The sequence below is a fragment of the Littorina saxatilis genome, linkage group LG12, assembly GCF_037325665.1.
Source record: "Littorina saxatilis isolate snail1 linkage group LG12, US_GU_Lsax_2.0, whole genome shotgun sequence".
In the NCBI taxonomy this organism is placed as follows: domain Eukaryota; kingdom Metazoa; phylum Mollusca; class Gastropoda; order Littorinimorpha; family Littorinidae; genus Littorina; species Littorina saxatilis.
In genome coordinates, this window is record NC_090256.1 from 20,323,255 (window position 1) to 20,334,658 (window position 11,404).

The 11,404-nt window shown below is 39.9% G+C and overlaps 1 protein-coding gene across 1 annotated transcript; it reads left to right on the forward strand.

The window, feature by feature from the left end:
• Positions 1-41: 41 nt before the first annotated feature.
• LOC138981468 (M-phase inducer phosphatase 1-A-like) lies at positions 42-11,264 on the forward strand. Its single transcript, XM_070354389.1, has 10 exons — positions 42-341; positions 1,015-1,302; positions 2,034-2,165; positions 2,570-2,656; positions 2,969-3,331; positions 3,889-3,951; positions 4,350-4,448; positions 8,298-8,437; positions 9,587-9,704; positions 10,416-11,264. The coding sequence occupies exons 2-10, from the start codon at positions 1,033-1,035 to the stop codon at positions 10,551-10,553; spliced, it is 1,410 nt and encodes a 469-aa protein (XP_070210490.1). The 5' UTR covers positions 42-341; positions 1,015-1,032; the 3' UTR covers positions 10,554-11,264.
• Positions 11,265-11,404: the final 140 nt, after the last annotated feature.

Here is an 11,404-nt window from a genome sequence, read left to right on the forward strand (position 1 = left end):
CTTAGAGTAGCCTCCCCTATCCGACACACTTTCTTTGACGTACAGAAAAAAAAGCAGAGAATTTAAGTTTTTATTTATTCCAACAATAACCTCAGTGGACAAAATAATGTGCATGAAAAATAATCCTGCAATTTGTATGATCAAATAATTTAAAGGTGTTTAACAACTATCTTATTGACATGAAAAGCGATATCTTATGATAAGCTTACTGGTTTCCACGTGAGTTGTCGTCTGCTACGCAACGGTGGTGCACATCTACGACTTCGAGGTTGAAAAAAGTTGCACCGTGGATGTTTATCATTTAATTTACCAATTGGAACTCGTGTTCTTCCACTTCTTTGGTAAGTAGGGTTTTTATTGCAAAATTCATAATATTCTCTAATCAGCCTAGTGAAAAACCATGGAAAGGCAATGCATGGTGAGTGGTTCAAAGCTGCAAGGGCTGCCATTGTTCATTTGTTGTTCAGAGATACACGTGCTGGCCTTGTCTGCCTCTTGTCATGGATCGTTTCAAGGTGAAGGGAAACATACAATCTCTCACCCCCCCTCTTTCTTTTTACTATACTTGTTTGTTTGTGTTGTTTTATTTTTAGGGTAAAGGCTAGTAGATCTTAAGAAGCAATTAAAACCACTGAATGTCCTTCCAATACCCTCCTAACATTTAAAATAAAAATGTGTGTAATCTCTCTCTCTCTCTCTCTCTCTCTCTCTCTCTCTTTTCATGAACTAGGGGCTTTTTACACAAATTGATTATTCAATGAAATAAGATAAACAATCTGTAGCTTAGTCTATTTCAGCATCCTAAGAAAGAGACCCTGTCTCCCTCTCTCTCGGTTTCCCTTTCTTTCCTTCCTTCTCCTCCCCATTGGTAAGTTTGGTGCACTGCATTTCCCTGATAATGATACATTTTCTAAATTGTATCGGGTATACAATATATATATATCTGATTATTGGTCAGAGTTAGTTCAAGTTAATACATGTACCGTTTTAGTTTTTTTATGTTTTCTAATGAAGGTTTTGTTTTGGAGGAAAATGGGAGACAACAATGATTCCAAGTCTGAAGATGAATTTGACATGGGGTCAGCGGACCTGTTCTTTGGGGGTACTGCAAGCTCTCCCCGCAAAGTTTTGCCAGCAGACGGAGTGGATGAAAAACTTATTCAGAAGGATGGGTTGCTGGTACCCCACACAGAGTCACCTGTGGTCATCATGCCAAGGCTCATGGTACCTGGGTTATCACAACCTCTGGCGCAGTCTTCTCCCAGAATGGTCAGAAAAGAGTCTGAAGATGGGAAGATGGAGGTATGTGACATGATACTACACCTTGCACTGACTGGCACTTAATGTTTACTGTGGTTTGCTAATTTTGATACAAAATATAGAAAAGATTCCAGTTATATTTTCTCTTTTTTAGATCCTTTTAATCAGATGACGAGGTTCACTACCGTTGCATGATTCATGGAAGGGATGTTACTGATATTATGCTCAAGCATAGAAGAGAAAATATAAATAAATACAAAAATCACATCAGAATGTATTGTTGTTGGCCTTCGTTTAATAGCACAATTGCAGCTCTAAAGGAAGAAAGAGACAGATTACTTTCGCCAGCTTCAGGTTGTAATTCAGTGACATGCTGATTTAGGGACAGCTCCATACATGTTAATTGGTCATATGATGTGTATTGATGGGGTCAGGATGGACCTAGGGTATAAGAGGAAGGGCCGGCTTCCAAAATGAAGCAGGGGGGGGTGTTCGGGGGTTTGTACAACAGATGTTGTTGACATTTAGCATATTAAAAGGGTATATTTGGGTTTTTCCTTCAGAAAAAAGGTACATGTAAGGGGGGGGGGGGTCCCAAACTCAGGAGCCCCCCCCCCCCCCCTTAGATCCAGCCCTGGGGGTATTAACAAAAAGAAATGACAGTATTTTTGTCCAGACACACTTCAAGTTCATATTATTGTAAGCAGGCTGATCAGGTACATGAGACAATGCTGACAGCAGCTATATTTGCTTTGCCTGTGATAATATAACAGGAATTCAGGATGAACACACCAGTGATACGTCGCAGCAAGTCTCTAGCTCTGAGACGAGTGACCAGTGATCTGTGCAGTTCATCTCCACACTTCCAAGACTTTTCTCCAATTCCTAAACGTCAACGTTGTGCAGTAAGCATGATTGTTTTTTTGGTTTTTTTCTGAAGAAGTCAGTTGCTCACTTTTTTGCGTTTGAAAGAAAAAAAAATGTTTGAAATGATGTTTCAAAATTAAATGTTGAGTCATGTACTGAGGAAACTGTTATTTTCTTTCATGAAATATGCGTTTTTCTTTCTTTGCGAAACTAAACTGCACACAAAGTTTAAAATAATCAGTGGATGGATCCACATCACAGCTTGACAAATTTGTTGTTTTTAGTGCTGGTGGTATTAAGATCTAATTAGAAGATTCAGAAAGTAACAACGGCGAGAAAAAGCAAGTGCAAGTTTTCCACCAGAAACTTTTTCAACGTTTTGTAAGTACAGTACTTTTAAAAAAAAAAAAAGGTAATGCTTTACAAAACTATCTGTTCACAGGAATCACGTTCAGGGCGGGAGTCTGAATCCACTGAGGCAGACGATGAGGCTGGTTGCTGCCTTCAAAGTGAAGAAGAGTCAGCAACAGTAAGTTGCCAAGAAACGTGTATGTTACACACGTATAATTATACCTGCCTTGATGTTTTCTGCCTGTGATCGCTCTGCCGTTTCACAGTTCTTATATTGCTGAACAGGCCAGAGAAGCCATTGTGCAGGCCAGATGAATAATTATTTTAGTACTGCCATGCTTAAGCAGTTCATTGCAGGATTGTGAGGCTTCCACAAAGATGACGTCAAACATTAATATACACAGGTACCAGTTAGTTGTTACCAGCGTTTCTGTTTGAGTTGCTCTAATTGCTCTGTTCAGAATGTGTTGAATTTTGTCTCATTGTGAAGGTAAAGGCTGGAAGACCCTATCCAAGCAAACTGTCTGGTAGAACACTGGACGACTCAGTGTCTGCTGTGGTGCGCATACCGTTTGAGAACATGCTTGTGCGTCAAGACTCTCAACTGTTCGACGATACAGACAGAGCTCCGGGAAAGGTTACGGAACTACAGAAAGAGTTCAAAATCAATCGGCGTTGGAGTGGAAGAAGACAGAAAGAGAATGAAGAGTGCCGTCTGCGGAAAGCTGCCAAAGTATGCAAAGAGAGATTGCTACATGGAGAGTCTTCCCAGAACCCTGAAGAACAGCGCATCAAGAGCGCTGTAGAGGTTCTGACTGGTGAAAGGGGTGGTGTCATCGCTGACGGTACAGTGGTAGGATTTTTACAGTATTTTTCTGGTGTTTTTTTTATCCCAGTGTGCGTGTGTATGTGCGTGCAAGCATGTGTGTTGATGTATTGTTGATGGCATTTCAAAATTTTCTTGAGTTTGCATACAATGCAGCATTGTTAGCTTTGATAGTAAAGGCCTACAGATAGTAATACCCACTTTCTGTTATGTCCATCAACAATTCAATGAGGATATCTCAGCAATTGCAAGAAATTGACAGATTTACCTACCGTCTTTGCCTATTTAGTTTATGTTCACCACCAAGCTTCTAAACGGAAAACCAGCTTGTTCAAAAATTATCTATGAAATGGCTAACATTCTGATACATATATATGATGTGGGAAAAAACATGGTTATTTGAAACTGTGAAATAAACTCTTTTTGTATAAACTGTTTGAGGAATGAGAGATTAGTTAGGCATAACAGTTTTATTGACACATCAGTTTTGAGAAATCTAATTATGCGCAACTAACTGAATGGTACCTGTGTAGTTGTTTTTGTAAACATGCATGCAAGCTTTTCTTGTTCTGTATGTGTTTCAGCCTTATGCCCTGCCATGCTTCCAAGGGAAAAAAGAAGAGCTAATGTTTATATCAGTTGACACGGTAAGCATTTCTGTAAAAGTTATTCATTTTGTACTGTACTGGGGGAAGGGTTGGGGTGGGGGGGGGGGGGGGGGGGGGCAGGGAATGCAAACAGTGTTGTGAGCTCAGTTGGTAATGTGACAATTAATTCTATAAACTGTTAAAAAAAACAGAGGCTTATAAACAAACCCCAAATAGTAAGATTATCAAAACTGCATTAATTTGGCTAATTAATGTTCAAACATACATTTTTTTTAAACACAAGGCATGTTGTAAGGGTGCTGCAGAAGTAAGTACATAGAAAACTGCTTAAAATATTCTGCACTAAGATGAATAAATTTTTATTTGAGATTGTTAATTCTTTGCCTTTTTATTTTGGGAAACCTTCATGGTTATTTTGCTTCTGGTTGTATTCTCAGTTAGCACAACTGATGGATGGTGGATTCCAGGATGCTGTAGACCACTTTGAAGTGATTGACTGCAGATATCCATATGAATATGAAGGAGGCCATATCATGGTAAGCCATGCAAAGTAACTGCATGTATGCATGTTTCTTTGAATTTCTACCAAGTGAATACCTTTTATTAATTTTCTGCACATCGATAAACTTGCAAACATCATCCTAATCATAGACTTTTTTTATTTGTTTAAGTTTTGTATCCATTAGTCACTTAAATTGTTAACTATTTTATGCTCATGCACTTTCTAATTTGTTGAAACCACTTGATCACAGTGAATCACTCCTTGTCTTTTAAAAAAAAAAGTTTAATTAATTCGAGGTTTTTTTGACTCACATGCGAAGCAAAAGTGAGTCTATGTACTCACCCGAGTCGTCCGTCCATCCGTCCGTCCCCCGTCCGGAAAACTTTAACGTTGGATATTTCTTGGACACTATTCAGTCTATCAGTACCAAATTTGGCAAGATGGTGTATGATGACAAGGCCCCAAAAAACATACATAGCATCTTGACCTTGCTTCAAGGTCAAGGTCGCAGGGGCCATAAATGTTGCCTAAAAACAGCTATTTTTCACATTTTTCCCATTTTCTCTGAAGTTTTTGAGATTCAATACCTCACCTATCTATATATATATATACGACTTGTGTCTGTCTGTCTGTCTGTCTGTCTGTGTGTGTGTGTGTGGTTGTGCGCGATGCACGGCCAAAGTTCTCGATGGATCTGCTTCAAATTTGGTGGGCATATTCAGGTAGACCCGGGACAGGACACAACCTGGTCGATATTTCAACACGTGCTCTCAGCGCGCAGCGCTGAACCGATTTTGGTTCCACCTCAGCTACCCGGGCCCCCATACCGACACACCAAAGCCGCTACACCACATCACAACGCCAAAGTTCTCGGTGGATCTTTTTCAAATTTGGACACCGTATTCAGCTACACCCCGGACACAATATCATCGATGAGATATTTCAACACGTGCTCTCAGCGCTGCGCGCTGAACCGATTTTGGTTTTTGTGTTCATTTCACCATTACAAGTAACTCTTCCTTATCTTCTCCATGTTTTCAGCGTTTACCTCCCTTCCTTCGTATGGTGCACTATAGTATGAGTGGGGCATCTTCGGATATTCCCGGCGTTCTGTTACTTATTTTAGAAGGTCACCGCAGTGTCCAGAACGTAAATTGGACCCGTAAATTATCCTCACTGTAAAAGTGCAAAGGTCGAATCAATTTATAGCCACGCGAAAAATACACTGTCATCTATCTCTCTATATATACAGCTTCTCTGTGTTTGTGTATGTGTATGTGTATGTGTCTCTCTATGTGGGCAACACCTGGGGATTGTTCAGTTCTGTTTGTGATGTGGTCTGGCGGCTTTTGTGTATTTGTATGTACTGGCCTTCCTTTGAGAAGCCATAACAGTTCAAAAGGGCTTAGAGATAACCTCTAAATTGCTCCTGTTTGAGTGGAGTTCGCCTCCAAAGGTGATTAACACGGTTACATTCGTCGACAAGGATGGGACTCGGTATGGTCAGGAATGGCATTATGGCCACTGAATCATTTTCGTGCAGTTCCCATTCCACGAATCTGGGAGGGACCTAAGCTTGGCGGGTCCATTGTTCGGACCCGGCGAAGCCGGCGTACGGCTCTAAGTACTTCTTCCCGGCGAAGCCGGCTACCCGGCGAAGCGGGTATTCATTCTAGTATGATATATAGGGCAAAGTAAGCCCCATCTTTTGATACCAGTTTGGTTTACCTTGCTTCAAGGTCAAGGTCACAGGAGCTCTTCAAAGTTGGATTGTATACATATTTTGAAGTGACCTTGACCCTGAACTATGGAAGATAACTGTTTCAAACTTAAAAATTATGTGGGGCACATGTTATGCTTTCATCATGAGACACATTTGGTCACATATGATCAAGGTCAAGGTCACTTTGACCCTTATGAAATGTGACCAAAATAAGGTAGTGAACCACTAAATGTGACCATATCTCATGGTAGAAAGAGCCAATAAGCACCATTGTACTTCCTATGTCTTGAATTAACAGCTTTGTGTTGCATGACCTTGGATGACCTTACATGTATTTTGGTAGGAAAAATGTGTAAAGCAGTTGTTAGTGTATGATGTCATTGCTAGGTTTAGTTATTTGACCCCTCGCGCCCCCTAATTGGCGTAGAGGCGCGTCCCCCGGGTGGTGGATGGGGGAGCCTTCTCTACTAACTTCTGAGAGAAGGTCGCATCACTCTCGATGCCGTGAACCTAATTAGGATCTTTTTCTTGTTTCTTCTCTATTTCTGCCTCCCCAAAGTCCTTTTTACATTTAGTCAAGTTTTGACTAAATGTTTTAACGTAGAGGGGGGAATCGAGACGAGGGTCGTGGTGTATGTGCGTGCGTGTGTGTGTGTGTGTGTGTCTGTGTGTGTGTGTAGAGCGGTTCAGACTAAACTACTGGACCGATCTTTATGAAATTTGACATGAGAGTTCCTGGGTATGAAATCCCCATACGTTTTTTTCATTTTTTTGATAAATGTCTTTGATGACGTCATATCCGGCTTTTCGTGAAAGTTGAGGCGGCACTGTCACGCCCTCATTTTTCAACCAAATTGGTTGAAATTTTGGTCAAGTAATCTTCGACGAAGCCCGGACTTCGGTATTGCATTTCAGCTGGGTGGCTTAAAAATTAATTAATGACTTTGGTCATTAAAAAACTGAAAATTGTAAAAAAAAAAATTTTTTTATAAAACGATCCAAATTTACATTCATCTTATGCTCCATCATTTGCTGATTCCAAAAACATATAAATATGTTATATTTGGATTAAAAACAAGCTCTGAAAATTAAATATATAAAAATTAATATGAAAATTAAATTTTCGAAATCAATTTAAAAACACTTTCATCTTATTCCTTGTCGGTTCCTGATTCCAAAAACATATAGATATGATATGTTTGGATTAAAAACACGCTCAGAAAGTTAAAACGAAGAGAGGTACAGAAAAGCGTGCTATCCTTCTCAGCGCAAGTACTACCCCGCTCTTCTTGTCAATTTCACTGCCTTTGCCGTGAGCGGTGGACTGACAATGCTACGAGTATACGGTCTTGCTGCGTTGCATTGCGTTCAGTTTCATTCTGTGAGTTCGACAGCTACTTGACTAAATGTTGTATTTTCGCCTTACGCGACTTGTTCTTTCCTTTTCTCACCCATAAAATTCTTCACTTATTACCCTTGTTAAGTGGTTCTTGTATAGAATATAGTCAATGTTTGTAAAGATTTTAGTCAAGCAGTATGTAAGAAATGTTTAGTCCTTTGTACTGGAAACTTGCATTCTCCCAGTAAGGTCATATATTGTACTACGTTGCAAGCCCCTGGAACAATTTTTTGATTAGTGCTTTTGTGAACAAGAAACACTTAACAAGTGGCTCTATTCCATATCCCCCCTTTCCCCTATCCCATCTCCCCCCTTTCCCTCATCGTGATATAACCTTCGTGGTTGAAAACGACGTTAAACACCAAATAAAGAAAGTTATTTGACCTTGACGGTCAAGGTCATGTAAAGGTCAAGGTCAAGCATGTGAGTCGTATGGGCTTTGCCCTTCTTGTTTTTTAATGAAGTAATACAGCGTAGGAACGTATACAGCAGAATGTTTTATCCCCAAAACTTTTCGGCATTTCAGATAACTACTTAGCTTTGTGCTTAATATTTTAATCAAGTTGGCAAAACTTTGTAGTTTGTTCCATACTGACTGCATGTTCAGCATTCCAGCTATTATAAAGAATTGTATTGGAGGACATTTTTGTTTCCATTATAATAATGCAAGCAAAACTCAAAGATTTCTTCCATGCTAAACCCTCCTGTTTCATATGTTTTTGGTTATGCCATCCTACATAAACCTGTACAATTTGGTGCAGCGAGCAGTGAATATGTACAAGGCTGACAGCATTGGCGAGATCATGAGCTGGAAGACAAGGGAACAAGAAAATGGCACAAACAGCAAGAGAATGGTGCTGGTCTTTCACTGCGAGTTTTCATCCCAACGAGGACCTACTATGTAAGTTTAATTCTCATGGGTGTAGGAAATCTTTTCACTTCTGTGTCATCACTCCTCTGCTGTGAGATGTCCAAGCCCTATGTAACATATAAGGTCACTTTTTGAGTCACTTGAGAAAAAGTGACTCTATGTAATCGGTCAGTGTTAGTCTGTCCGGCCGGCCGTCCGGCCGGCCGTCCGGCCGGCCGTCCGTAGACACCACCTTAACGTTGGACTTTTCTCGGAAACTATCAAAGCGATCGGGCTCATATTTTGTTTAGTCGTGACCTCCAATGACCTCTACACTTTAACGATGGTTTCGTTGACCTTTGACCTTTTTCAAGGTCACAGGTCAGCGTCAAAGGAAAAATTAGACATTTTATATCTTTGACAAAGTTCATCGGATGTGATTGAAACTTTGTAGGATTATTCTTTACATCAAAGTATTTACATCTGTAGCCTTTTACGAACGTTATCAGAAAAACAAGGGAGATAACTAGCCTTTTCTGTTCGGCAACACACAACTTAACGTTGGGCTTTTCTCGGAAACTATAAAAGTGACCGGGCTCAAATTTTATGTGAACGTGACTCCCAGTGACCTCTACACTTTGACGTCTGCTTTGGTGACCTTTGACCTTTTTCAAGGTCACAGGTATGTCTTGAATTCTTTAGGTATGCATTGTGTTGTGAATAGCAATTTCTTCCTGTCCATCTGATGCCTCATATAATATTCAGAACTGCGAAAGTGACTCGATCGAGCGTTTGCTCTTCTTGTTCTTACATTGTTAGAAGAGCACAGGTGTGGCAGAAGTTTTGTTCTCAGAATTCAGATTTTTTTTTTTTTACAATGTAGGAGAAGGGGTATGGGGATGGTAGGATCGGAAGTGTATTTGCGGGTTTTAGGCTGGGGGAGTTGCTGTATGTTCAAAGGGAACAAATTGCAAACAGTGGAACCTCCTTTTTAACACCTTAAAAAATCTGAAAAATCAGGTCATTAAAAGTAGGGAGTCTTAAAATGGGCGTAAATGTACAGAGGATATGAACAGAAGATCTGAATAAACAGGGCCTGAAAAGGGAGGGATTTTAAGGGGGGGGGGGGGGGGGTGTCCTAAAAGGGGGGTTCTACTGTTTTTAATTTTCTGTTAAACTAATATGATTATATCTGTACAGGATGCGACTCCTTCGGAACACAGACAGAAGTCACAACTTCCACTGCTATCCACACCTGTGTCATCCTGAGATCTACCTTCTGAGTGGAGGATACAAGGCTTTTTATGAAAAATACCCTGCAAGTGACTTTTCTCTTAACACCTGTGTGTGTGTTCATGTGCATGCTATCCTTATTTATGTGTAGTTAAGCCTTTCCAAGTATGAGATGCAAATAACCTGAAATAATTAAAAAGATAACAATGAAAATATACTCACCAGAAACATGAATAAAAACTGTTCGTGTTTCTGGTGAGTACATTTTTATTGTTATCTTGTTCTTGTTCTTCTCACCTGCAGTCTCTTGTTCCTTTTCTGAAATAACGAGTGAAACCTGGATTGCAGGTCTGACATTTTGAGTAAATTTTGCGTAGAACAGTGCTGCTAACAGGACATATTTTGAAATTTACTATGTTTACTGTTTTACTACTGCGCTAGGCTCGGCCGGGATATTATTTTAAGGTGCCTGCATTATATGCTTTCACTGAAGCATATTTTCAAACTGATCTGGCAACGGTCAAACATCACTCACCGTTTCTCAAATATCGTTCGCCATCAGATCTTATCATGCTTGTTATCAGACAGGTGGATGTATCTCATAGTTTTCTACAATAGTACACGCCTAAAATGTTTCTTTAGCATCTGAGGAAAGAAGTACAAGTCTGAAAAGCTTTGAATTGCTAGAAGCCCTCACTGTGAGTGCAAGCCAATGATTAACCGTCAGTTTTAGTGGCTCTGATGGGATATGTTTGCAGAATACCTTCGCTAAAACATGCTATGTATTTTTGTGCAGGACTTGTGTGACCCGCAGGCCTACATTCCCATGAGCCATCATGACTATCAAAATGAACTGCGGTTGTTTCGCTCCAAAGCCACCACTTGGCACGGAAAAGACGTCAGGACAAAGCATTCCCACAGTATCATTTTTTGATGACCACTGTTCTTATTGTCACTGTTTTAGCTCAGCATGTGTACAGATGTGTATGTCCCGAGTTTTGTTGTTGTTTAGTGCATGAATTTAATGACTGTTGCCTGTGTTTGCATGATTGAGTCCATTGTATAGAAGTTAAATTGTGCAAAATGCAGACAATTTCTTGATGCGAATGAAATTGTACAGTACAGTAAAAGTACAAGTACAGTGGAGGTATATTATAAGTGCAAAATGTAAGTATGTCTGATGTGAATGATACTGTACAGTGAAAATACATTTAAATAGGACAAACGGGATAAGGTTAGTTCAAAATGCAGGCATGTGTGATGTGAATGGAAATTGTAGAGTGAAAATATATGTGGATGGGACAGAATGATAAGATGAGATGTGATCGACATGTTTGGGTAGTAGAAAACTGATAATGTGCAGAAGATATGCCAGGTGTGGTATGTTGTTTCTGACAAGGTCTGTGAAGGCAAGGGGCATTTGTTGAATTTTATTGAAGCACTTTAAAAAAAAAAAGAAGTGTTCTGTATACTTGTGGAACACGCCAGCCAGATTGTATTAAGACTGGAGTTGCATGGGTTGACAGACGCATCTGGTTATCCTGGTTTTAGTATCTATTAAAGTGGTTCAAGGTTTCGTGCTTGTGTATAGGACTGTTTCTGCAGAAGGCATCGTGTGTGGTGAATTGAGGGAACATTGATCTTGTTAGACAAAAAGATCAAATGGAAATTGTGTGAAATTGCTGTTTTCTATAGACCTTTCTTTGTGAATCCTTGCTGTAGTTGCACACATTTACACATACAGGGATATCAGCAGCTCTTCTTTATTCATTGAAAGTAAGTTCA